The sequence below is a fragment of the Salvelinus sp. IW2-2015 genome, linkage group LG13 (assembly GCF_002910315.2).
Source record: "Salvelinus sp. IW2-2015 linkage group LG13, ASM291031v2, whole genome shotgun sequence".
Taxonomy (NCBI): Eukaryota; Metazoa; Chordata; class Actinopteri; order Salmoniformes; family Salmonidae; genus Salvelinus; species Salvelinus sp. IW2-2015.
The window spans coordinates 27,880,189-27,907,124 of NC_036853.1; the positions used below are offsets into that span (position 1 = coordinate 27,880,189).

General features: G+C 44.3%; 1 protein-coding gene across 4 annotated transcripts in view; it reads left to right on the top strand.

The window, feature by feature from the left end:
- Window positions 1–25,648, top strand: part of LOC111972383 (lysine-specific demethylase 4A) — a 64,135-nt gene extending 38,487 nt beyond the window's left edge. For all 4 annotated transcript variants that reach the window (XM_023999430.2, XM_023999432.2, XM_023999431.2 and 1 more), the window contains 9 exons: window positions 2,852–3,077; window positions 18,820–18,896; window positions 19,163–19,218; window positions 19,448–19,556; window positions 22,416–22,604; window positions 23,396–23,566; window positions 24,375–24,494; window positions 24,731–24,823; window positions 25,022–25,648. In XM_023999430.2, the coding sequence (XP_023855198.1) occupies window positions 2,852–3,077; window positions 18,820–18,896; window positions 19,163–19,218; window positions 19,448–19,556; window positions 22,416–22,604; window positions 23,396–23,566; window positions 24,375–24,494; window positions 24,731–24,823; window positions 25,022–25,162 (1,182 nt within the window). In that variant the 3' untranslated portion in view covers window positions 25,163–25,648. The remainder of the gene's footprint in view (window positions 1–2,851; window positions 3,078–18,819; window positions 18,897–19,162; window positions 19,219–19,447; window positions 19,557–22,415; window positions 22,605–23,395; window positions 23,567–24,374; window positions 24,495–24,730; window positions 24,824–25,021) is intronic.
- Window positions 25,649–26,936: the final 1,288 nt, after the last annotated feature.

Below are 26,936 nucleotides of genomic sequence, written 5' to 3' on the forward strand. Positions count from 1 at the left end.
TTCAAGAAACAATGTTTAGTAGGCACTAGTTTGCATCAAGCCTGTCTAGCAACACCAGAGTTGAGGATTGGTCACATACCAAAATGTGTGGACTCTTGTCACTTTGGATAAGTGTCTGCTACGTAAATGGCATATATTACGGTATTACAGTACTGTATTGGCCAATGCAATTTTAGTAATGCAGTGTGAACTCTATCCCCCCCATCAAAAAGACCCCAGTAACTGATTTTGGATACATGTTTACTGTATAGGGGATGCATTTATTTTTTGTTTTGGACTTTCTGGATTATTTGCGTGTTGTATTGATATATATAAAAAAAAATATATATATTTTATTTTATTTTATCAGGGAGTCATACTTAGACAAATGTCTATTTTACAGATGAGCCCTGAATTACAGAAAATACACACCAACATATAAATACAAAATGCAAGCAGAAAGAAAACCCCGGTCTTAAAAAAAAAAAACACATTCATCAGTAATAAGGACCTCAATCAGCTTTCTGAATTGCCCTAGAGGCATCTGAACATCACATTTTAAGAAAATGTTGGAAGATTGTTCCACAAATAAGGTGCAAGAAAACTAAAAGCTGAATTACCTAACTCTGTAGAGACCTAATTAATTTCCAGAGTTAGCCATCCCTGATACCGGGTGTGGTAACTCCTATGTCTAAAGTTTAGTAATGATGTTAGGTAGAGGGGGACTTTTTGTTCTAGAGAACAACATATACTTAGTTTTACCTGCATTCAGTGCTAATTTCAGGTGAATTAAGCTACGTAGTACATTGAAAGTAGACTGTAGTTCAGAGATCCTGGTCAACCGTGGGGGCAATAGCATACACAAGTCTCATCGGTAGATTTATATAATTTTTTTACAGACAAGTCAATATTGTTAATGTAAACGATCTAAATACACGACTCAGAATCGACCCCTGCGGGACACCTTTCGTAATATCCAGGAAACCTGATTCAACACCATCAGCAGATATACATTCAGTTCTATCTCCTGAGTGGCGCAATTGGTCCAGCGTCATGTGGATTTGGCTGGGGTAGGCCATCATTGTAAATAAGAATTTGTTCTTAACTGACTTGCCTAGTTAAATAAAATAAATCTGTCATTTAGTTTCTAAACCAGTTACATGCAGTCTGGTCTAGGCCAATTGAGGAAAGCCTCTCAATTAGCAGTGAGTGATCAACAGTATCGGAAGACTTTGGCAGGTCAATGAAGAGGGCAGCACAATGCTGCCTTTTATCCATACAGTTCACCACGTCATTTATAACTAGAGATGCAGCAGAGATTCAAGATTCAAACCATCTCAATTTGGTAGAGGTCAGGGGATTGTGGATGCCAGGTCAACTGATGCAGCACTCCATCACTCTCCTTCTTGGTCAAATAGCCGTTACACAGCCTGGAAGTGTGTTTGGTCATTGTCCTGTTGAAAAACAAATGATAGTCCCACTAAGCCCAAATCAGATGGGATGGCATATCGCTGCAGAATGCTGTGGTAGCCATGCTGGTTAAGTATGCCTTCAATTCTACATTTCTTGGCCCAAGCAAGTCTCCTCCTTATTGGTATCCTTTTATTAGTGTTTTTTTCCTCAGCAGCAATTTGACCATGAAGGCCTGATTCACACAGTCTCCTCTGAACAGTTGATGTTGAGATGTGTCTGTTACTTGAACTCTGAAGCATTTAATTGGGCTGCAATTTCTGAGGCTGGTAACTCTAATGAACGTATCATCTGCAGCAGAGGTAACTCTGGGTCTTCCGTTCCTGTGGCGGTCCTCATGAGAGCCAGTTTCATCATAGCGCTTGATGGTTTTTGCGACTGCACTCGAAGAAACTTTCAAAAGTAATGGAAACTTTTAAAAATTTCCGTATTGACTGATCTTCATGCCTTAAAGTAATGGACTGTCGTTTCTCTTTGATATTTGAGCTGTTATTGCCATTTAATATGGACTTGGTCTTTTACCAAATAATGCTATCTTCTGTATACCCCCCTACCTAGTCACAAAACATCTGATTGGCTTAAACGCATTAGGAAGGAAATAAATTCCACAAATTAACTTTTATGAAGGCACACCTGTTATTTGAAATGCATTCCAGGTGACTACCTCATGAAGCTGTTTGAGACAATTCCAATAGTGTGCAAAGCTGTCATCAAGGGAAAATGTGTCTATTTGAAGAATCTCAAATATATTTAGATTTGCTTAACACTTTTTTGGTTACTACATGATTCCATGTGTTTTTTCATAGTTTTGATTTCTTCACTATTATTCTACAATGTAGAAAATAGTAAAACTAAAGAAAAACCCTTGAATGAGGTGTTCTAAAACTTTTGACCGATAGTGTATATCATACTTTTTATGTTTCTACTTTACAGACAATGTACATTTTCATGATGTAGTTCTCAATCTGTAGTAGACAAACCAGTTTACATGTAAAATCTATAGGTTTACCAAACATTTAAGTGATCATCAATTAACAGTTGGATTAAGTAAGTGAAGTTTATTTTTGCAGAAGAGAATCATATCAAAAGTAATGTGAGCAGTGCATTGTGACAGGCGATTACTTTATATGAACATGTATTGCAATGCGAAATATGTATTTCTAGATGACACTGATTAAGTATGGTGAAAAAAGGACTGATTTTGTGTTGTACTTGGTCAATTGAAAATGTGGTTTTGAAACGACTGCCTTTTTGATGTTTTGAGTTTAACTAAGAGCTGTGAAAATTGCACCAAAGCGTTAAAAAAAAAAAAAAAAAACTGTAAAAATATGTTTTTTAAATGATCCTCCATTGTCCTTCCAAGTGGTGCTAAATATGATTTATTTATTTTTTAAATCTCCAGACGGAGTGTGCTGATGACTGTAAGAACACTCCAGTGGTGTTGCCTGGAGGCAGACTGAGGACTAAGCCTCTGATTGCTGAGATGTGTTTCACTACCACCACCGAGCCAGAGGAGGGTGCTGAGGAGCAGGCGCTTGGAGCCCTGGCGCCCACCACCCCTCACCTGGAGCCAGACGGCACCAGCCTGCTCATCAGCTGCTCCCACTGCAGTGTCCGCATACACACCAGTCAGTACTACTTACTAACTAACTACACACCAGTCAGTACTCGCAACATAACGTACTCTCATTATGTTTTTGCAGACCCTCAAACCTTGTTTATACCCTACGTACGTATGCATGGATGAACTACAGGTAGCAATGCAAAATGGCTGTTGCGTAGCAAAACTATGCAGAGGTGTGCAACTGCGTTGTGTACGTAGGGTATTAACTAGCCTTCAGAAAGCTTCTGGTCAGCAGGTTTACCTACAGCTATAGTTGGAGAGATTGTAGGCTGTACTGTACCCTTAATTGTAATACCAGGGTTAACAGCTATACTCTACTCTAGCAAGCTGTTTGGACAGACTTGATTTAGAGGAGTTAACTACAGGCTGTTTCAGGCCTAGAATTWTTTTWTTTTTTTACTCTGACACATTTGATATACACCAGAAAGGAAGAGGCAATGCGAGGGTTTTCTAAAATTAGCCCAGTGCGTTTCTATGGGCTTATTTTGGACTTTGGACTCAAATCACATTTTATTTGTCACATACTTCGTGACTAACAGTGAAATGCTTACTGTCTGGTCCTTTTCCAACAATTTGACATACTGACACGAGGAATAAATAGTGAATAACAATGAGTAAAAATAACATGGCTCTATACAGGGAGTACCAGTACTGGGTCGATTTTCAGGGGTACGAGGTAGCTATGAACATGTAGGTAGGTAAATTGACTAGGCAACAGGATAGATAAGACATTAGCTGTGTGTGTATCAGTATGCATGTGTGGATGTGCTTTGTTGGTGTGAAAGTGAGTGTGTGTGGGTAGAGTCCAGTGTGTGCATAGTCATTGCAAAAAAGGATCAACATAGGTAGAATGGCTAGCCATTTATTAGCTTTTTACCAGTATCATGGCTTGAGGGTAGAAGCTTCAGGGTCCTGTTGGTTCCAGACTTGGTGTACTGGTACCGCTTGAGGTGCGGTAATAGTGAACAGTCTATGGCTTGGGTGGCTAGAGTCTTTGACAATGCCGTACTCAACCCCCTTGTGTAGCGCCTTGCCATACCAAGTGGTGATACAGCCAGTCAATATGTTCTCAATGGTGCAGCTTTAGAACTTTGAGGGTCTGAGGGCCCATGCCGAATCTTTTCAGCCTCCTGGATGGGGAGTAAGCCCTGTCATGCACTCTTTACAGCTGTGTGTGTGGACCATGTTAATTCTTTAGTGATGTGGACACGGAGGAACTTGAAGCTCTCGACCTGCTGCACTACAGTCCCATCGATGTGGATGGGGCCGTGCCCACCCCTCCGTTTTCTCTAGTTCACAATCAGCTCTTTTGTCTTGCTGACTTTGAGGGAGAGGTTGTTGTCCTGGCACCAGACTGCCAGGTCTCTAAACTCCTCCCTATAGGCTGCATCATCGTTGTCGGTGATAAGTACTACCACCATTGTGTGAGACCACGCAGTCGTAGGTGAACAGGGAATACAGGAGGGAACTAAGCACACACCCCTGTGGGACCCCCGCGTTGATTGTCTGTGTGGCGGATGTGCTGTTGCTTATCCTTAGCGCCTGGCGGCGGCCTGTCAGGAAGTCCAGCATCCAGTTGCAGAGAGAGTTGTTCAGTCCCAGGGTCCTGTGCTTGGTGATAAGCTTGGAGGTTATACACATCTAGATGTGTATAAGTTGCTTATCCTTAGCGCCTGGCGGCGGCCTGTCAGGAAGTCCAGCATCCAGTTGCAGAGAGAGTTGTTCAGTCCCAGGGTCCTGTGCTTAGTGATGAGCCTGTCTCTTATACACATCTAGATGTGTATAAGAGACAGGAATTGGAGTGGGTCTAGGGTGTCTGGGATGATGGTATTGATGTGCGCCATGACCAGCATTTCAAAGCATTTCATGGCCAAGCTTATCACCAAGCATCTGTTGTTGCTTATCCTTAGCGCCTGGCGGCGGCCTGTCAGGAAGTCCAGCATCCAGTTGCAGAGAGAGTTGTTCAGTCCCAGGGTCCTGTGCTTGGTGATAAGCTTGGAGGGGGCTATGGTGTTGAATGCTGAGCTATACTCAAGGAACAGCATTCTTATAGGTATTCCTTTTGTCCAGTGAGGGCAATAGAAATTGCCTGTGTGTTGGGGCAGGAGCGAATTGGAGTGGGTCTAGGGTGTCTGGGATGATGGTATTGATGTGCGCCATGACCAGCATTTCAAAGCATTTCATGGCTATGGACGTGTGTTACAGGGAAATAGTCATTTAGTTAGGTTACCTTGGCATTATTGGGCAAGGGGACTATGGTGGTCTGCTTGAAACAAGTTGGTATTACAGAGCGCGTCAGGGATATGTTGAAAATGTCAGTGAAGACACTTGCCAGCTGGTCAGCCCATGCTCAGAGTAAATGTCCTGGTATTCCATCTGGCCCTGCGGTTTTGTGAATGTTAACCTGTTTAAAAGTCCTACTCACATTGGCTATTGAGAGCAAGATCACAGTCGCCCGGAACAGCTGGTGCTTTCATGCATGGTTCCGTGTGGTCTGCCTCGACGTGTTTAGCTAGTCTGGTAGGCTCGCGTCGCTAGGCAGCTCGCGGCTGGGTTTCCCTCTGTGATCTGTAATAGTTTGTGAGCCCTGCCACATCTGTTGCGCGTCAGAGCCGGCATAGTAGGATTCAATCTTAGTCCTGTATTGACGCTTTGCCTGTTTTGAGGTCATAGCCGGTCGTAACAGGATTTCTTATAAGCGTCCGGATTAGTGTCCCGCTCCTTGAAAGAGGCAGCTTTAGCCTTTAGTTTAGTGTGGATGTTACATTTAATCCATGGCTTCTGGTTGGGGTATGTTCGTATGGTCACTGTGGGGACGATGTCATCGATGTACTTATTAAAGGGAATGGAAACACTTTAGGAAGTAAAGCTAAGCAAAGAGATCAATTAATAGTAAACGTGCAAATAACATAAAAATCCTAAAAATAGAGATGTTTCTATCTTTAACCTTCGATTATTAGAGGTATTATTATAGGCCATAGTAATGGCTGATGCCAATGCGTCATTGGCAGGCTTGAGCGAATTGTGTGTTTTGGCTCGGGGACTGAAAGTGATTGCTGCCACCGAGAGGGAACTTGAAGGTCCCTCACATCTTTTCCACTGCTCTGTTATTGAGATCAGGACAACAAAATTAAGGTAAGAAACTCTATACAATTAGTTTTTATGTTGGTATGTTGTAATATTTACAGATGAGTCTGTGAAGTGACCTTTTGATAACAAGCCGAGTAGACGGTCATCAAAACGAGGCAAGGTAGCCTACTTAATTTAGCGATGTTGACTTTTTTATGTTAATGTTTTCTTTTGATAACTGTACGACCCAACATGCTCATTTTGAAGAGCATTTGTCATTAGGTATTATTCAGAGCTAAAACGAACTGGCTAGTGATTCGATATGTGACTAGCCAGCCAGAAACCTGCTGCAGTCATGTTTTTTGATTGGAAGGTAACTGTCAAGGTAACCCCCCCCCATTGCCCTCAGAACTGCCTCAATTCGTCAGGGCATGGACTCTATAAGGTGTCGAAAGTATTCCACAGGGATGCTGGCCCATGATGTCATCTATGCTTCCCACAGTTGTCAAGCTGGCTGTATGTCCTTTGGGTAGTCAACCATTTTTGATACACATGGGAAACTGTTGAGCGTGAAAAACCCAGCAGCGTTACAGTTCTTGACTCAAACCAGTGCACCTTGCACCTACTACCATACCCCGTTCAAAGTCTTGCCCATTCACCCTCTGAATGGCACACATACACAATCCATGTCTCAATTGTCTAAAGGCTTAACAATCATTCATTAACTTGTCTCCTCCCCTTCATCTTCACTGATTTGAAGTGCATTTAAAACTTCTTATGGCTTGGGGGCAGTATTTCGATGTCTGGATGAGAAGCGTGCCCAAAGTAAACTGCCTGTTACTCAGGCCCAGAAGCTAGGATATGCAAATAATTGGTAGATTTGGATAGAAAACACTCTAAAGTTTGCAAAACTGTTAAAATGTCTGAGTATAACAGAACTGATATGGCAGGCGAAAACCTGAGGAAAATCCATCCAGGAAGTAGGATTTTTTTTGATGTGGGTATTTTCAATTGAATGCCTATACAGTATCTAATGGGTTAGGACCCAGATTGCAGTTCCTATGGCTTCCACTAGATGTCAAGTCTTTAGACATTGTTTCAGGCTTGTTTTCTGAAAAATGAAGAAGAATGAGACCTTGTCAGTGGATTGAGGAAGAATGCAGAGCTGGTTTGCGCACGTGACCGATTGTGCGCCCTTCGTTGTTTTTCCTTTCTATTGAATACGCTACTGTCCGGTTTAAATATGATCAATTATTTAGACAATTGAATACCTAAGGATTACTTCTATACATCGTTTGACATGTTTCGACGAACTTTACCGGTACTATTAAGATGTATTCGTCTGCATGTTTTGACAACCTTGGAGCCAGTGGATTACTGAACAAAACGCGCCAACAAAACTGAGTTTTTGGGATATAAAGAGGGACTTTATCGAACAAAACAAACATTTATTGTGTAGCTGGGACTCTTGTGACTGCACCATATGAAGATCTTCAAAAGTAAGTGATTAATAAGTGATTCATTTTATTGCTATTTCTGACTTTTGTAATTCCTTTACTTGGTTGTAAAATGTTTGTATGCTTTTGTAAGCGGGGCGCTGTCCTCAGATAATCGCATGGTATGCTTTCGCCGTAAAGCCTTTTTGAAATCTGACAAAGCGGCTGGATTAACAAGAAGTTAATCTTTAAGCCGATGTATAACACTTGTATTTTTTATGAATGTTTATTATGACTATTTCTGTATTTGGAATTTGTCGCTCTGCAATTTCACTGGATGTTGTCGAGGTGGGTCGCTAGCGGAACGCCTGCGCCAGAAAGGTTAACAAGTGACATCAATAAGGGATCATAGCTTTCACATGGATTCACCTGGTCAGTCTGTCATGGAGCAGGTGTTCTTGCATAAACATGACAGGGTGTCGGAAATGTTCCATAGGGATGTTGGTTCATGCTGATGCGATGGCATCACGCAGTTGCTGCAAATTAGACGGCGGTACATTGATACTGTTCAGGGCCCAAAATTGACACCGGCCAAATGCAGGTAGATTTTGGTATTGGTGGGTAAGATGTCTATTTCACCAGCCACGTTGGCGGGTGGTCAGGGCTCCACAGTGTGAGCATTTCACTCGCATTTGTGAATAGAAATAGTAAAGTATGATCACATTTTGTTTAATATTTCATAGCTGGTAAATTAGTCACACTAAGTCAAAGCACTACGAATTCTACAGTCGTGGCCAAAAGATTTGAGAATGACACAAATATTAATTTTCACAAAGTCTGCTGCCTCAGTATGTATGTTGGCAATTTGCATATAATCTAGAATGTTATGAAGAGTGATCAGATGAATTGCAATTAATTGCAAAGTCCCTCTTTGCCATGCAAATTAACTGAATCCCCCCAAAAACATTTCCACTGCATTTCAGCCCTGCCACAAAAGGACCAGCTGACATGTCAGTGATTCTCTCGTTAACACAGGTGTGAGTGTTGACGAGGACAAGGCTGGAGATCACTCTGTCATGCTGATTGAGTTCGAATACCAGACTGGAAGCTTCAAAAGGAGGGTGGTGCTTGGAATCATTGTTCTTCCTATGTCAACCACGGTTATCTGCAAGGAAACACGTGCCGTCATCATTGCTTTGCACAAAAAGGGCTTCACAGGCAAGGATATTGCTGCCAGTAAGATTGCACCTAAATCAACCATTTATCGGATCATCAAGAACTTCAAGGAGAGCGGTTCAATTGTTGTGAAGAAGGCTTCAGGGTGCCCAAGAAAGTCCAGCAAGCGCCAGGACCGTCTCCTAAAGTTGATTCAGCTGCGGGATTGGTGCACCACCAGTACAGAGCTTGCTCAGGAATGGCAGCAGGCAGGTGTGAGTGCATTTGCACGCACAGTGAGGCAAAGACTTTTGGAGGATGGCCTGGTGACAAGAAGGGCAGCAAAGAAGCCACTTCTCTCCAGGAAAAACATATCAGACTGCTATTCTGCAAAAGGTACAGGGATTGGACTGCTGAGGACTGGGGTAAAGTAATTTTCTCTGAATCCCCTTTCCAATTGTTTGGGGCATCTGGAAAAAAGCTTGTCCAGAGAAGACAAGGTGAGCGCTACCATCAGTCCTGTGTCATGCCAACAGTAAAGCATCCTGAGACCATTCATGTGTGGGGTTGCTTCTCAGCCAAGGGAGTGGGCTCACTCACAATTTTGCCTAAGAACATCCTCCGAGAGCAACTTCTCCCAACCATCCAGGAACAGTTTGGTGACGAACACTGCCTTTTCCAGCATGATGGAGCACCTTGCCATGAGGCAAAAGTGATAACTAAGTGGCTCGGGGAACAAAACATAGATATTTTGGGTCCATGGCCAGGAAACTCCCCAGACCTTAATCCCATTAAACTTGTGGTCAATCCTCAAGATGCAGGTGGACAAACAAAAACCCACAAATTCTGACAAACTCCAAGCATTGATTATGCAAGAATGTACTGCCGTCAGTCAGGATGTGGCCCAGAAGTTAATTGACAGCATGCCAAGGCGGATTGCAGAGGTCTTGAAAAAGAAGGGTCAACACTGCAATTATTGACTCTTTGCATCAACTTCATGTAATTGTCAATAAAAGTCTTTGACACATGAAATGCTTGTATTTATACTTCAGTATTCCATAGTAACATCTGACAAAAAATATCTAAAGACACTGAGGCTGCAGACTTCGTGAAAATTAATATTTGTGTAATTCTCAAAACTTTTGGCCAGGACTGTATATAGCCTATTCCAACTCACACTGCAACACTGCCTGGCTGTGCGCACCTGAAGAGCTTAGTGAAAGAGATTTTTAGAAGCGCTGCACACAGGCATAAAATTTGGTCTAATTTACTTTAAATGAAAGTCTACTGAGGTCACATTTTGTCCTTGGCTATTTACATTGTTAGGTTCACAAGCAAGGTGGTTTTTCTATGTTTGAGTTTCAACACCTAGGGACAAGAAGGCCGCTTTTACTAGTCAGACTCAATCTCAAAAACATGACTTGAGTCACGCTACCACAGTAAACCTCCTGCCCTTAAAGGGGCAGATTAACATTTTTGTCTCATCTGTGATGTTCTAAAAAGACTCTGGTCACAAACAATCTAATTTAAACAATATGTAATTTTAGTTACTTATACTAGTAATACATGTATTGTTTTAGAAACATTACAAAGCATTCTCATCAGTTATTTAGGGTTTTGTTGGTGTAATTTTAGCGGCCCAAAAAATATTTGGGCTGGTAAAATTTCTTATCTACCTGCCACAGTGGCTGGTGGACCAAAAAGTTTGTGAATTTTATGCCCTTAGCACGTTCCATCTCATCCCAAAGATGCTCTTTTGGGTTGAGGCTTGGGAACTACGCATGCCACTCAAGTAAACTGGACTTGTTCAGACAATGTTTTTCCACTCGTCAATTGTCCAGTGTTGGTGATTATGTGCCCACTGGAGCCACTTCTTCTTGTTTTTAGCTGCAATAACCCATCCTTGACAAGGATCAATGAGTTGTGAGTTCTGAGATACCGTTAAGCACACCACTGTTGTACTGTGCTGTTATGTCTTTTTGTGGGCCGCCTGTTACCTTGCAGTAAGACCTTTAAACAGGTCAACATTCACAAGGCCGTGGGGCTAGAGGGATTACCAGGACGTGTGCTCCGGGCATGTGCTGACCAACTGGCAGGTGTCTTCACTGACATTTTCAACAGGATGTTTTTTTGTTTGTCGCACCATTCTCAGTAAACCCTAGACACTGTTGTGCGGGAAAAGCCCAGGGCATCCATTTCTGAGATACTGGATCCTGTGCGCCTGGCACAGGATCCAGTAGTCGCTTAGGTCACTACTTTTTTGGTTACTACATGATTCCATGTGTGTTATTTCATAGTTTTGATGTCTTCACTATTATTCTACAGTGTAGAAAAGAGTCAAAATAAAGAAAACCTTTTACTCTGACCTTTGTGAGGACAGGCAAGAGCTGGAGACAAGTTGCAGCCTCAGCAACATAAGGGCTGAGGGACAATCACACCTTCACAGGACACGCCTTCACAGCCTAGGTGAACGTCAATGTACTGGAGGACTACTCTAGAAATGGTTTGCTTTGTTTCAGGAAATATGGAAAGGAGAATATGGCGCAGTTTGTTTGTGTAGCACCTGAATCGGCAAGCAGTTATGCATCGTAGGGGAACAAAGTAGTTTTAGGTTGTGACACTCCAGTGAGTGTGACTCATTGCAGACATAGGCACTAGTAAAGGGACTCCTAGTCTTCACCCAGGAGCTCAATTGTCACTGTTCATTTTGCCTCTCTTGAATGCTTTTAATTCAAGGCCTAGTGGAATGTATTACATAATACATTGAAGTTGTAAAAGCCAATTATTGTTATATGCGCCTTTATTATATTTTGTAAATCCAGTTAAATTTTGATGACAATATCCCTGTGTTACTGTGTTGGTTATGATAGCGATGTAACTTGCACTTTGTTTTCAGTTTTGAATGACAATGTATTCCCCTAACCTTATTATTTCAATAAAGTACTTTTTTTGTTAATATTATATAACTTGTATGTCTTTCCTTATATGTAAGACTAAATGCCATTTGTAATATGTTTTGGTGCAATATATGTGTTGAATATACTTGTCACGATCGTGTGGAGGAGAGACGGACCAAAACGCAGCATGTGAAAAATAAGCCATCTTCTTTTATTTTTTCTACGAAATGAACATGAAACGAAACACTATTACAAACTATACAAAAACAACAAACGACCATGAAGCTATAAACGTAGTGCACACACAGGCTACAAACGTTCAACATAGACAATTCCCCACAAACAGCTAAAGCCTATGGTTGCCTTAAATATGGCTCCCAATCAGAGACAACAATAACCAGCTGTCTCTAATTGAGACCCAATTCAGGCAACCATAGACTTTCCTAGATACCTACACTCAACCATAGACACAGCTAGACTACTATACTAAACATAAACCCAACTACTCTAATAAACCCCCTAAACCTTACAACCACCCTAGACACTACAAAAACCCACATACATTCCCCATGTCACACCCTGACCTAACCAAAATAATTAAGAAACAAAGAATACTAAGGCCAGGGCGTGACATAACCCCCCCCTTAAGGTGCGAACTCGGGGCGCACCAGACACAGTCTAGGGGAGGGTCTGGGTGGGCGTCCGTCCACGGCGGCGGCTCCGGCACTGGTCGTGGTCCCCACCCCACCATAGTCACTACCCGCTTTCTTAACCCCACTGGACTAAGGGGCAGCACCGGACTAAGGGCAGCCCAGGATAAGGGACAGCACCAGGATAAGTACCAGGATAAGGGGCAGCCCCAGGATAAGGGGCAGCTCCGGACTGAGGTACGGAGCTCCGGACTGAAGGGCACCACCGGACTGAAGGGCAGATCCTGGCTGGCTGGCTCTGGCGGATGGCTTGGACGGCTCGGGCGATCCTGGCCTGGACGGCTCTGCGTCTGGCTGACGGCTCTGAGCGGATCTGGCTGCTCATGGCTGGCTGACGATGGTCTGGCGACGATCTGGCTGCTCATGGCTGGCTGACGGATTGGCTGCTCATGGCTGAGTCTGGCGCTCATGCTGGCTGACGGATCTGGCTGCTCATGGCTGGCTGACGGATCTGGCTGCTCATGGCTGGCTGACGGATCTGGCTGCTCATGGCTGGCTGACGGATCTGGCTGCTCTGGCTGGCTGACGGATCTGGCTGCTCCTGGCTGGCTGACGGATCTGGCTGCTCCGGCTGGTTGGCGGCTCTGGCAGATCCTGTCGTGCGTCTGCGATCTGCAGTTGGCGGCTCTGGCAGATCCTGTCTGGTTGGCGGCTCTGGCAGATCCTGTCTGGTTGGCGGCTCTGGCAGATCCTGTCTGACGAATGGCTCTAGCGGCTCCTGACTGACTATCGGCTCTGACGGCTCGGGACAGACGGGTGGCTCTAATGGCTCGGGACAGACGGATGGCTCAGACGGCGCTGGGGAGACGGATGGCTCAGATGGCGCTGGGAGACGAACAGATGGCTCAGATGGCGCTGGAGAGACGGATGGCTCAGATGGCGTGGAGGACGGATGCTCAGATGCGCTGGGAGAACGGATGGTACGCTGGGGCGGGGAGTAGATGGCGCTGGGAGACGGATGGCTCAATGGCGGGGAGACGGATGGCTCTGGCCGGTCCGGTCTGGCGGAAGGCTCTGGCCGATCCGGTCTGGCGGAAGGCTCTGGCTGATCCGGTCTGGCGGAAGCTCTGGCTGATCCGGTCGGCGGAAGGCTCGGCTGATCCGGTCTGGCGAAGGCTGGGCTGTCCGTCTGGCGGAAGCTCTGGCTGATCCGGTCTGGCGGAAGGCTCTAGCGGCTCCTGTCTGGCGGAGCGCTCTCTAGGCTCATGGCAGACGGGCGGCTTTGCAGGCTCATGGCAGACGGGCGGCTTTGAAGGCTCAATACAGACGGGCAGTTCAGGCGCCGCTTGGCAGACGGATTAGGCGCCGCTTGGCAAACGGGCAGTTCAGGCGCCGCTTGGCAGACGGCAGACTCTGACCGGCTGAGACGCACTGTAGGCCTGGTGCGTGGTGCCGGAACTGGAGGTACTGGACACAACGCTTCAGGCTAGTGCGGGGAACAACAACAGGGCACACTGGTCTCCAAGGCGTACTATAGGCCTGATGTGTGGTACCGCACTGGTGGTACCGGGCTGAGGACACGCACACAGGGCGAGTACGGGGAGAAGGAACAGTGAGTACAGGGCTCTGGAGACGCACATGAGGCTTGGTGCGTGGTACCGGAACTGGTGGTACCGGACTGGAGACACGCACCTCAAGGCTGGCGAGGAGCGGGAACAGGACACACTGAGTTCTCAAAGCGCACTGTAGGACTGGTGCGTGGTACCGGAACTGGTGGTACCGGGCTGAGGGCACGCACCTCAGGACGAGTGCGGGGAGAAGGATCAGTGCGTACAGGGCTCTGGAGACGCACAGGAGGCTTGGTGCGTGGTGTAGGCACTGTCTTAACCAGACGGCTAGCACGCTCTCAGGACGAGTATGGAGAGCTGTTCCCGGTGACATTAACTCACCAACACGTTCATTCGGACGAATGCCGTGCCTCATGCACCAAACCAGTACATCCCTCATAACTCTCTCCTCCAATTTCTCCATTAACTCCTTTACTGTCTCGCATCACTCTCCTCCAAATCGCCCTCACCGGCTCCTTACGGTAAGCAGGAGAGTTGGCTCACGTCTCCCGACTGACCCAACTAAACTACCCGATAACCCCCCCAAGAAATTTTTGGGTTTGACTTACGGGCTTCCAGCCTTGTTTCCTTGCTGCCTCCTCATATCTCCGCCTCTCTGCTTCCGCTGCCTCCAGCTCAGCTTTGGGGCGGTTATATTCTCCTGGTACTTCGCGGTCCAGAATTTCCCCTCCCAATTCAATAGTCCTGTGTAGGTGGGTCCTGTTGTTGTTGCACACGCTGCTTGATCCGATGATGGTGGGGAATTCTGTCACGATCGTGTGGAGGAGAGACGGACCAAAACGCAGCATGTGAAAAATAAGCCATCTTCTTTTATTTTTTCTACGAAATGAACATGAAACGAAACACTATTACAAACTATACAAAAACAACAAACGACCGTGAAGCTATACACGTAGTGCACACACACAAGGCTACAAACGTTCAACATAGACAATTCCCCACAAACAGCTAAAGCCTATGGTTGTCTAAATATGCCCCAATCAGAGACAAACATAACCAGCTGTTCTCTAATTGAGACCCAATTCAGGCAACCATAGACTTTCCTAGATACCTACACTCAACCATAGACACAGCTAGACTACTATACTAAACATAAACCCAACTACTCTAATAAACCCCCTAAACCTTACAACCACCCTAGACACTACAAAAAACACATACATTCCCCATGTCACACCCTGACCTAACTAAAATAATTAAGAAAACAAAGAATACTAAGCCCAGGGCGTGACAATACTATCCAGATAAGTGTTTGATCACGGAACATCCTTAGAATTATAGAAAAATACAAATGATAACTAAAACAGCTGTAACTCATTCACAGTAGAAGTTACTTGAGGCTATTACTATTCTGATTTCAGATTTTCATCCGTTACAAAATAAGGAAGACTCAATATGCTCAAAGTTTTTCCTCTATCTTCATTAGGAAGTTTTGTAAATGGCAGTTTGGGGGGGGAAAGGGTTGATTTTAATGTTTATGATTTTCACAGGTGTTTTTTATTGACTGAATGATGTGGCGCTATTGTATTTCATATAATTTGAAAGGGCTATTTCTCAGCTTTCAAAATAAACTCAGCAAAAAAGAAACGCCCTCACTGTCAACTGCGTTTATATTCAGCAAACTTAACATGTGTAAATATTTGTATGAACATAAGATTCAACAACTGAGAAAAACTGAACAAGTTCCACAGACATGTGACTAACAAGAAATGGAATAATGTGTCCCTGAAACAAGGGGGGGGTCAAAATCAAGTAGTCAGTATTTGGTGTGGCCACGAGCGGCATTAAGTACTGCAGTGCATCTCCTCATGGACTGCACCAGATTTGCCAGTTCTTGCTGTGAGATGTTACCCCCCACTCTTCCACCAAGGCACTTGCAAGTTCCGGGACATTTCTGGGGGAATGGCCCTAGCTCACGCTCCGATCCAACAGGTCCAGACGTGCTCAATGGGATTGAGATCGGGGCTCTTCGCTGGCCATGGCAGAACACTGACATTCCCTGTCTTGCAGGAAATCACGCACAGAACGAGCAGTATGGCTGGTGGCATTGTCATGCTGGAGGGTTATGTCAGGATGAGCCTGCAGGAAGGGTACCACATGAGGAGGAGGATGTCTTCCCTGTAACGCACAGCATTGAGATTGCCTGCAAGGACAACAAGTTCAGTCCGATGACGCTGTGACACACCGACCATGACGGACCCTCCACCTCGATCCCGCTCCAGAGTACAGGCCTCGGTGTAACGCTCATTGCTTCGATGATAAACGCGAATCCGACCATCACCCCTGGTGTAGACAAAACCGCGACTTGTTAGTGAAGAGCACTTTTTGCCAGTCCTGTCTGGTCCAGCGACGGGTTTGTGCCCATAGGCGACATTGTTGCCGGTGATGTCTGGTGAGGACCGGCCTTACAACAGGCCTACAAGCCCTCAGTCCAGTGTTTCTCAGCCTATTGTCGACAGTCTGAGCATTGATGGAGGGATTGTGCGTTCCTGGTGTAACTCGGGCAGTTGTTGTTGCCATCCTGTACCTGTCCCGCAGGTGTGATGTTCGGATGTACCGATCCTGTGCTGGTGTTATACGTGGTCTGCCACGGCAAGGACGTTCAGCTGTCTGTCGTGTCTCCCTGTAACGCTGTCTTAGGCGTCTCACAGTACGGACATTGCAATTTATTGCCCTGGCCACATCTGCAGTCCTCATGCCTCATTGCAGCATGCCTAAGGCACGTTCACGCAGATGGGCAGGGACCCTGGGCATCTTTCTTTTTGGTGTTTTTCAGAGTCAGCATAAAGGCCTCTTTTTAGTGTCCAAACTGTGACCTTAATTGCCTACTGTCTGTAAGCTGTTAGTAACAGCGACCGTTCCACAGGTGCATGTTCATTAATTGTTTATGTTTCATTGAACAAGCATGGGAAACAGTGTTTAAACCCTTTACAATGAAGATCTGTTTAGTTATTTGGATTTTTACAAATTATCTTTGAAAGACAGGGTCCTGAAAGGGGGATGTTTTTTTTCCTTCTGAGTTTACTTATATGGTTTGAAACCAGGAAATGATGCTCAATAATGCACGCAGAGGTCATGGTCTCAGTAAATTCACTAATTCCAAAACTCTCCTGCCAGTGATGCAACAATACCAATATGGCGATAGTCCCAGTCGGTATTAGATAGAATGCCGCCTGTGGGGTAAACAACCGGTGTTATCTAGGTTACCCCATTGGCTCACAGCAAAAACTTGACTTTTTTCAAAATGCTATTTTCTTGTCTGCTTGTTTTTAGTCAATTATAAATCTACATTCAAGAAAAGTACAACATGTCTAAAGATTTCTCTTCAACATTGCCTGCTTCAGAGCTTTCTCGCTTGTTAGAAAAACATGATATTGTAGGGTTTCCCTCTTGCCTCTTTTCATGACTGTGCTAGCAGCCACTTGAGTGCTAGCTAGCTACTGACCGGAACATTAAGCTAGCCAAGACCAACAACACAAACAAATGGACTATACAGCTACAAGTAGTGAGTGGAGTTACAAATGGACTAAGTTAAATATCTTACCTGTGATGAAATGTTTTCCATACACATAGCTACACTACCGGTCTTAAGGTTTAGAACACCTACTCATTCAATTGTAGAGTAATAGTGAAGACATCAAAACTATGAAATAACAGATATAGAATCATGTAATAACCAAAAAGTGTTAAACAAATCAAAATATTTTATATTTGAGATTCTTCAAATAACCACCATTTGCCTTGCAGACAGCGTTGCACACTCTTGGCATTCTCTCAACCAGCTTCACCTGGAATGCTTTTCCAACAGTCTTGGAAGGAATTCACGCAATATGCTGAGCACTTGTTGGCTTCTTTTGCTTCACTATGCGGTCTGACTCATCCCAAGCCATCTCAGTTTGGTTGAGGTRGGGGGATTGTGGAGGCCAGGTCATCTGATGCAGCACTCCATCACGCTCCTTCTTGGTTAAATAGCCCTTACACAGCTTGGAGGTGTGTTGGGTCATTGTCCTGTTAAAAAACAAATGATAGTCCCACTAAGCCCAAACCAGATGAGATGGCGTGTATCTGCAGAATGCTGTGGTAGCCATGCTGGTTAAGTGTGACTTGAATTCTAAATAAATCACAGAGTGTGTCACTAGCAAAGTACCCCCACGCCATAACATCTCCTCCATGCTTTACGGTGGGAAATACACATGCAGAGATCATCTGTTCACCCACAACACGTATCACAAAGACACGGCAGTTGGAAGCAAAAATCTCCAAATTGGAGTCTAGAGGACATATTTCCACTGGTCTAATGTCCATTGCTCGTGTTTCTTGGCCCAAGCAAGTCTGTTCTTATTGGTCCTTTACTAGTGGTTTCTTTGCAGCAATTAGACTATGATGGCCTGATTCACAGTCTCCCCCGATCAGTTGATGTTGAGATGTCTGTTAGTTGAACTCTGAAGCATTTATTTGGGCTGCAATCMGAGGTGCAGTTAACTCTAATGAACTTATCCTCTAGCAGAGAGAACTCTGGGTCTTCCATTCCTGTGGCGGTCCTCATGAGAGCCAGTTTCATCATAGCGCTTGATGGTTTTTGCAACTGCACTTGAAGAAACGTTCAAAGTTGTTGAAGTTTTCTGTATTGACTGACCTTCATGTCTTAAAGTAATGGACTGTCATTTCTCTTTGCTTATTTGAGCTGTTCTTGCCATTAATATGGACTTGGTCATTTAACAAATAGGGCTATCTTCTGTATACCACCCCTACCTTGTCACAACACAACTGATTGGCTCAAACGCATTAAGAAGGAAAGACTTAAGACTTCATCAATGCCTGTCTGCCAATCGTCCTCCCAAACTAGCTCTTGGTGTATGCTCTGTTAATTTTGTCCCCTGACCTGGTGTTTGTTTGGTTGTGTGTTACCAGGCTGTTATGGCGTGGATCCAAAGATTGTTACTAAGGACTGGAAGTGTGCTCGCTGTAAGGCCAACGCCATGACTGAGGTTAGTGTCTCTACAACAGCTCAGAGTGGCCCTTCTCTATGTATGGCTCACCTCACCTAGTTGGCCCAAGTCTCTGTTGCTGTCACTGTCAATAGTGTTTGCAAACTTTGCAGTACTCTAAACAGTCATTAGATCTGGCAGTAGTGTTTGCAGTAGTCTCCTAATGATATGTGACTAACTGTTACTGGTCATCAGGTAGCAGGTACCACATCTATGTTTAGATGACTTGGATGATGATGGTTGACAATTTGCTCTCCTGTTTGCAGAGTTGCTGTTTGTGTTCGCTGAGGGGTGGAGCCTTGCAGAAAGCCAACAACAACAAGTAAGTTTGTGTGCCAGTCAAATTTCCTTAGATTAGGGAGGGGTCTAGTCTAACAATCAGTAATCACACATTGAACATTTACTCTGCAACTCTAATCAACAGTATATTGATTGATGTACACTTATGTTCACATATTTAGACGTTCTATTGAAAGATATCTACTAGGGTTTAGTTTATAAGCTACTAACGATGGTGTGTGTGTATTGACATGTTTTTGTGTGTGTTGTAGGTGGGTCCATGTGCTGTGTGCAGTAGCAGTGTTGGAGGCTCGCTTTGTGAACATCACTGAGAGAAGCCCTGTGGATCTGAGTGGGATTCCTCTACAGAGGTTTAAACTGGTGAGTTATACACAGTAAATGTCAATCAATCAAATATCTTTATAAAGCCCTTTTTACATCATCCGATGTCACAAAGTGCTATACAGAAACCCAGCCTAAAACAGCAAGTAATACAGATGTAGAAGCATGGTGGCTAGGAAAAACTCCCTAGAAAGGCAGGAACCTAGGAAGAAACCTAGAGAGGAACCAGGCTCTGAGGGGTGGCCAGTCCTCTTCTGGCTGTGCCGGGTGGAGATTATAACGGTACATGGCCAAGATGTTCAAACGTTCATAGATGACCAGCAGGGTCAAATAATAATAATCACAGTGGTTGTAGAGGGTGCAACAGGTCATCACCTCAGGAGGAAATGTCAGTTGGCTTTTCATAGCCGATCATCCAGCGTTAGACAGCAGGTGCGGTAGAGAGAGTCAAAAACAGCAGGTCTGGGACAGGTAGCACGTCCGGTGAACAGGTCAGGGTTCCATAGCCGCAGGCAGAACAGTTGGAACTGGAGCAGCAGCACGACCAGGTGTACTGGGGACAGCAAGGAATCATCAGGCCAGGTAGTCCTGAGGCATGGTCCTAGGTCTCAGGTCCTCTGAGAGAAAGAGAGACAGAATTCGAGGGAGCATACTTACATTCACACAGGACACCGGAAAAGACAGGAGAAATACCCCAGATATAACAGACTGACCCTAGCTCCCCGACAAAAACTATTGCAGCATAATTACGGGAGGCTGAGACAGGAGGGGTCGGGAGACACTGTGGCCCCGTTCGACTATATCCCGGGACAGGGCCAACCAGGCAGGATATAACCCCACCCACTTTGCCAAAGCACAGCCCCCACACCACTTGAGGGATAACTTCAACCACCAACGTACTACCCTGAGACAAGGCCGAGTATAGCCCACGAAGATCTCCCTCACGGCACAAACCCGAGGGGGGTGCCAACCTGGACAGGATGACCACGTCACAGACTCAACCCACTCAAGTGACGCACCCCTCCTAGGGACGGCATGGAAGAGCACCAGTAAGCCAGTGACTCAGCCCCCGTAATGGGGTTAGAGGCAGAGAATCCCAGTGGAGAGAGGGGAACCGGCCAGGCAGAGACAGCAAGGGTGATTCGTCACTCAAGTGCCTTTCCGTTCACCTTCACTCTCCTGGGCCAGACTACACTCAATCATAGGACCTACTGAAGAGATGAGTCTTCAATAAAGACTTAAAGGTTGAGACCGAGTCTGCTTCTCTCACATGGATAGGCAGACCATTCCATAAAATGTAGCTCTATTGGAGAAAGCCCTGCCTCCAGCTGTTTGCTTAGAAATTCTAAGGACAGTAAGGAGACCTGCGTCTTGTGACCAGGGTCAGTCTGTTATATCTGGGGTATTTCTCCTGTCTTTTCCGGTGTCCTGTGTGAATGTAAGTATGCTCCCTCGAATTCTGTCTCTCTAGTTGAAGATATCCCTCAAGTGGTGTGTGACCATAGCGTATGTGTAGGTATGTACGGCAGGACCAAATCGGAAAGATAGATCGGAGCAAGCCCATGTAATGCTTTGTAGGTTAGCAGTAAAACCTTGATATCAGCCCTAGCCTTTAACAGGAAGCCAGTATAGAGAGGCTAGCACTGGGGTAATGTGATCAAATTGTTTGGTTCTAGTCAAGATTCTAGCAGCCGTGTTTAGCACTAACTGAAGTTTATTTTGTGATTTAGCCGGAAAGTAAAGCATTGCAGTAGTCTAATCTAGAAGTGACAAAAGAAGGGATGTATTTTTACAAATTTACGTAGATGGAAAAAAATCTGTCCTTGAAACAGTCTTGATAGTTCGTCAAAAGAGAGATCAGGTCCTTTACAGTTTTATTTGAGATGACTGTACAAACATCAAGATTAATTGTCAGATCCAACAGCAGATTTCTTTGTTTCTTGGGATCTAGAACTAGCATCTCTGTTTTGTCAGAGTTTAAATGTAAAACATTTGCCGCCATCCACTTCCTTATGTCTGAAAGACAGGCTTCCAGGGAGGGCAATTTTGGGGTTTCATCGAAATGTACAGCTGTGTATCGTCCGCATAGCAGTGAAAGTTAACATTATGTTTTCGAATGACATCACCAAGAGGTAAAATATATATACAGTATATAGTGAAAACAGAGGTCTTAAAAAGGAGCCTTGAGGAACACCGAAATTTACAGTTGATTTGTCAGAGGACAAACCATCATGTTATTACGTGCTAAGGGATAGGAACTCTCACAACCTCACTCTCCAACCAAGGTGCATGAAGAGGAGCAAACTGAAAAGAGTGGAGTGGCGGAATATCTTCTCTTCAGCATATTATGTCAAAGTAATATGTTATTTGCATTACAAAACCTGAGAATGTTTGGCACATCCGCCTCTATACTAGTCACTCAATTATCCCATGTCAGCAGGTTAGAGTGCAAAGTTATTTTAGCGGCCAGCTATCTAAACTGACCGGGGGACCTCACTGAGATATCATATTCAAATCTGTAATAATTTCTCTCCACCCTATCGCAAAATGTGTAGAAGTGCAGGAAATTAGCCGTGGCCCCCACCCCCATCAAAGTTGCCCATCCTTGGACTAGAGATTAGGCTATTTAGAGGATGTCATGTGAGTTTGGGATTTAAGACCAGTCAGTCAGAACTTCTGACATGTCATATCAGGGGGGATATGAAATGACATCTCTTTCTGCAAAGCCTTATTTCCGAATTTAGCCCTTTCACAGGAATCATGACAGCCATTGTATTTCTAGAGAATGTAGCATGCTACTGTATACTGTTTGACCGGACATACAGGCCTAGTTTTCCCTGTCAGACTTCCCTTTCCTGTCCCTCTGAGCATTTTCTTATGCTTATCTGTGCTCTGCAGAAATGTTACTACTGTAAGAAGCGGATGAAGAAGACGTCCGGGTGCTGTGTGCAGTGTTCCCATGGCCGCTGTTCTACGGCCTACCACCCTACCTGTGCCCAGGCCGCTGGGGTCCTCATGCAGCCAGACGAGTGGCCTTTCGTGGTCTACGTCACCTGCTGCCGGCACAAGGGCCCTATTCAGACAGAGGTATACATCAGTTGTACTTTACTTGGTGTTTAGGATTGTCTTTCAGAAAGAGGAAGCTATACACCAGACAGGGAACTCTGAAGGCCTCTGTTTTGGGACTTAGTTGGGAATGTTCTTCTGATACTTTGCCTTATAGTTTCTAAACCTTCTATATACACTGAGTATAGCAAACATTAGGAACACCTTCCTAATATTGAGTTGCACTCCCCTTTGGCCTCAGAACAGTCTCAATTCGTCGGGGCATGGACTCTACAAGGTGTCGAAAGTGTTCGACAGGGATGTTGACTCCAATGCTTCCAACAGTTGTGTCAAGTTGGCTGGATGTCCTTTGGGTGGTGGACCATTCTTGATACACACGGGAAACTGTTGTGTGGAAAAAACAGAAGCGTTGCAGTTCTTGGCACAAACCGCTSCACCTGGCACCTACTGCCATACCCCGTTCAAAGAAACTTAAATCTTTTGTCTTGCCCATTTACCCTCTGAATGGGACACATACCCAGTCCATGTTTCAATTGTCTCGAGGCTTAAAAATCCTTCTTTAACCTGTCTCCTCCCTTTCATCTACACTGATTGAACTGGATTTATCTGGATGTTTTGTATACTCAGTGTATTCAGGACTGTGCTCACCACATTGTATTGCATAAACATGACTAGGTTTTAGATTTTGAGTGAAAACTCCCACAAGTATGCCCATGTGCTTCCAGTCCAAAGAGGTTGATAGTTCTTATTTGATGCTAATCCTGTTGATGACCGTTTAATCATCACTGATCTCTCTCTCTCTCCTCTCTCAGCGTAACAAAGCAGCAATGCATGAGCTCACCGTGGGACAGAGGGTGATCTGTAAGCACAAAAATGGCCGCTACTATCAGTGTGACGTGGTGCAGCTTTCCAAGGAGACGTTCTATGAGGTCAACTTTGATGACGGTTCCTTCAGCGACAACCTCTTTCCCGAGGACATCGTGGTAAGGAGACTTACGGTTCAGTAGTTCATATMCTGTTCATTATTAGTTTATAGATTGCTTCGAGAGCTAGGCGAAATGGGCTAGAAGTCCATAGCGTGATGAATGTACCCGTTTTTTTGTTTTTGCGATAACGATAAATCAGCGATAAATAATGGTCAATTTTTTGGGGGTGGAGGTGCTAGAGCTGGGCGATATGGACAAACAGTAATATTGTGATGAATGTAACTATTTTGCTTGATAACAATAATTAATTCATTAATGGACAGTTACTTTAAATTAGCGGCAAAAAAAGTAAGCTATTTCATGTAACATATCCAGTTGTAAAGGGGTGCCATGAACTCAATATTAAGAGGTGAGAAATATAGTAGTGGCTTTGAAAAACAGTAGTCTTTTTCTCTGCAATTGCATTTTGAGCAACGCTAATATGCTTGTGCTTCTCAGAATGCATCTTTCCCTCCTCCGTGCGCACAGTGGGGAGAGGGAYTGAGAGTGGCTCGCTCACACAGCAGCCGACAGTGAAACGGACAGGCAGATACTTTCATAGCAGGAATCAACATGATGCATAGGCTATTACTGTTGACCAAATAATGGTTTTAGAACAATCTACAGGAATGTTGTCTACCACATTTGTTTATTACAGACGTACACAAAATGCTTCGGTAAGAGGAAGGCCATGTCAATGTCGGTAACTTTTGGTTTATCATCCCAGCTCTATACCACACAGTGGTTGAAATTGTGTGATGGCTTTTTGGTGCTTGCTAAATAGTATGTTCGTAGGATTGTATCTAATGTTGTTTTCTGTTGTCAGAGCCGGAATTGTGCCCAGCTAGGCCCCCCACCGCAGGGGGAGGTGGTGCAGGTCCGGTGGACAGATGGTCTAGTCTACGGGGCCAAGTTTGTGGCTGCTCACGTCATCCAAATGTACCAGGTACTGCAACAGTATTCATAGTCACCCTTAGCAACAATATACCTTATGCAGAAAGAGATTACAGTGTTTTATATGAAAGACTGCTTTGCTGTCTAATTGATCAGCTCCATTTTCCCAGATTGTTTAAAACTCATAGCAAGCAATACATTAAAAATCTGTGATGAAATCATTGTTTTGTTTGCTATGAGAGACGTCAAATGTGGTTATTTTGGCATTGATGGTGTTGTTTGATGTAGGTGGAGTTTGAAGACGGGTCACAACTAACAGCCAAGAGAGATGATGTCTATACCCTGGATGAGGAGCTGCCCAAGAGAGTCAAGTCAAGACTGGTGAGTGTACTGTGAGCTATCCAATATCCTGAATCCAAAGTTGCTAACCTTTGTACATTGTATATCAACACCGAACTTTTTCACTCTACTGTAGTAGTCTACTGTATCTTATTCTCCAGCATGTTTGTTAATGAGTCTTCTCCCTGTGACAATGGACCATGAAGTAATCCTCATCTTCTGTGTGTACCCTGTCCCCAGTCCAAGGCGTCAGACATGCGTTTCGATGGTATATTTGAGGACAAGGAGGCCATCCAGCAGTCGAAGAGGCAGAGAGTGATCAACTCACGGTACAGAGGGGACTACATTGAACCTGTGATCTACAGAGCCATCATGGAGTAGCCTGCCGACTACAGCATGGAGTAGCCTACTCTACCAACAAATCACCAGCACTGATATTCCTTATCCAGACTTCTGCTCACTTTACCTTAATTTATCCACTGAGTGAGTAAGTAGCTCTGACTAAAGGACTGAAAATAACTGTCCAACCCCTAGTTTAGACTATTTGTCTTTTTCTTCAATTCATCCCTTCATCATTCCAGCATTAGACACTGGTTTCCCAGACACTGTTTAAGCCTTGTCCTGGACCAAAAATATCTTTCCAGAACTAGGCTTGATCTGTGTCTAGGAAACCTGTCCCTATGGTTATTACCATCCATGTCACGTTTTATGCTACCCAGTGCCCAGTAGCAGTAATTTGTGTATTGAATGAAGTGATATTGGCCCTTGATTTTTGCTCCCAAACAAGATTTAGCTTTCTAATAATAATAATAATAACAATTCACTCAATATAATTCATTGGTAGGAAGGATTTCCTCAAGGGAGTGAAGCAGACACAAAAGTTATTGCCACTCATCCTCATAAACACTGACTCAATATTTGACAGAATGTTGCCAGTTGTTATTTTAAGTACATATGTATATATTTTCCTATGTATACTGAACAAAAATATTAACACAACATGCAACAAGTTCAATGAGTTACAGTTCATATAAGGAAATCAGTCAATTTAAATAAATAAATTAGGCCCTAATCTATGGATTTCACATGACTAGGCAGGGGTGCAGCCATGGGTGGGCCTGGGAGGACATAAGCTCACCCACTTGGGAGCTAGGCCCAGCCAATCAGAATGAAATTTRCCCCAAAAAAGGTCTTTATTACAGACAGAAATACTCCTCACTTTCATCAGCTGTCCGGGTGTCTGGTCTCAGACGATCCTGCAGGTGAAGAAGCCGGATGTGGAGGTCCTGGGCTGGCGTGGTTACACGTGGTCTGCGGTTGTGAGGCCAGTTGGATGTACTGCCAAATTCTCTAAAATGACGGAAGCGGCTTATGGTAGAGAAATTAACATTCCATTTTCTGGCAACAGCTCTGGTGGATATTCCTGCAGTCAGCATGCCAATTGCATGCTCCCTCAACTTGATACATCTGTGGCATTGTGTTGTGTGACAAAACTGCACATTCTATAGTGGCCTTTTATTATCCCCCGCACAAGGTACACCTGTGTAATTATAGTGGCGTTTAATCAGCTTCTTGATATGCCACACCTGTAAGGTGGATGGATTATCTTAGSAAATGAGAAATGCTCACTAACAGGGATGTCAACTAATTTGTGCATAAATTGAGAGAAATAAGCTTTTTGTGCGTATTGAACATTTCTGGGAATCTTTTATTTCAGCTCATGAAACATGGGACTAACACTTTACATGTTGTGTTTTATATTTTTGTTCAGTATAGTTTTTATGGTGCTACTTGCACCTATGTTTGATTTCAAGGAGGTGCAATGCCATTTTAGTAACTAATACTGCCTCCTCTTAGCAGATTCACACTGTTGACTGCATTCCTATACATTGTATTTTGTAGGAATGCGTTGAATATAGCTTTTTCCATTTTGAGTTGTTTTTTTTACCAGCATATTTATTATATGGTGCTTGGAGAAAGTAAAAGTAACCTCTGCAATACAGACAGTTTGTCAGTTGCAATGCTGGAGAGGTTTCAAACCGATTATGATGTATGTTCTATTTTTGCTATAGCGATGAATTGGAAATAGCCTGTTCAGAATTGCTGTGGGCTCTCCATTTATTTCCAAGTTGGTTCTTTACTCATTTAATGAAAG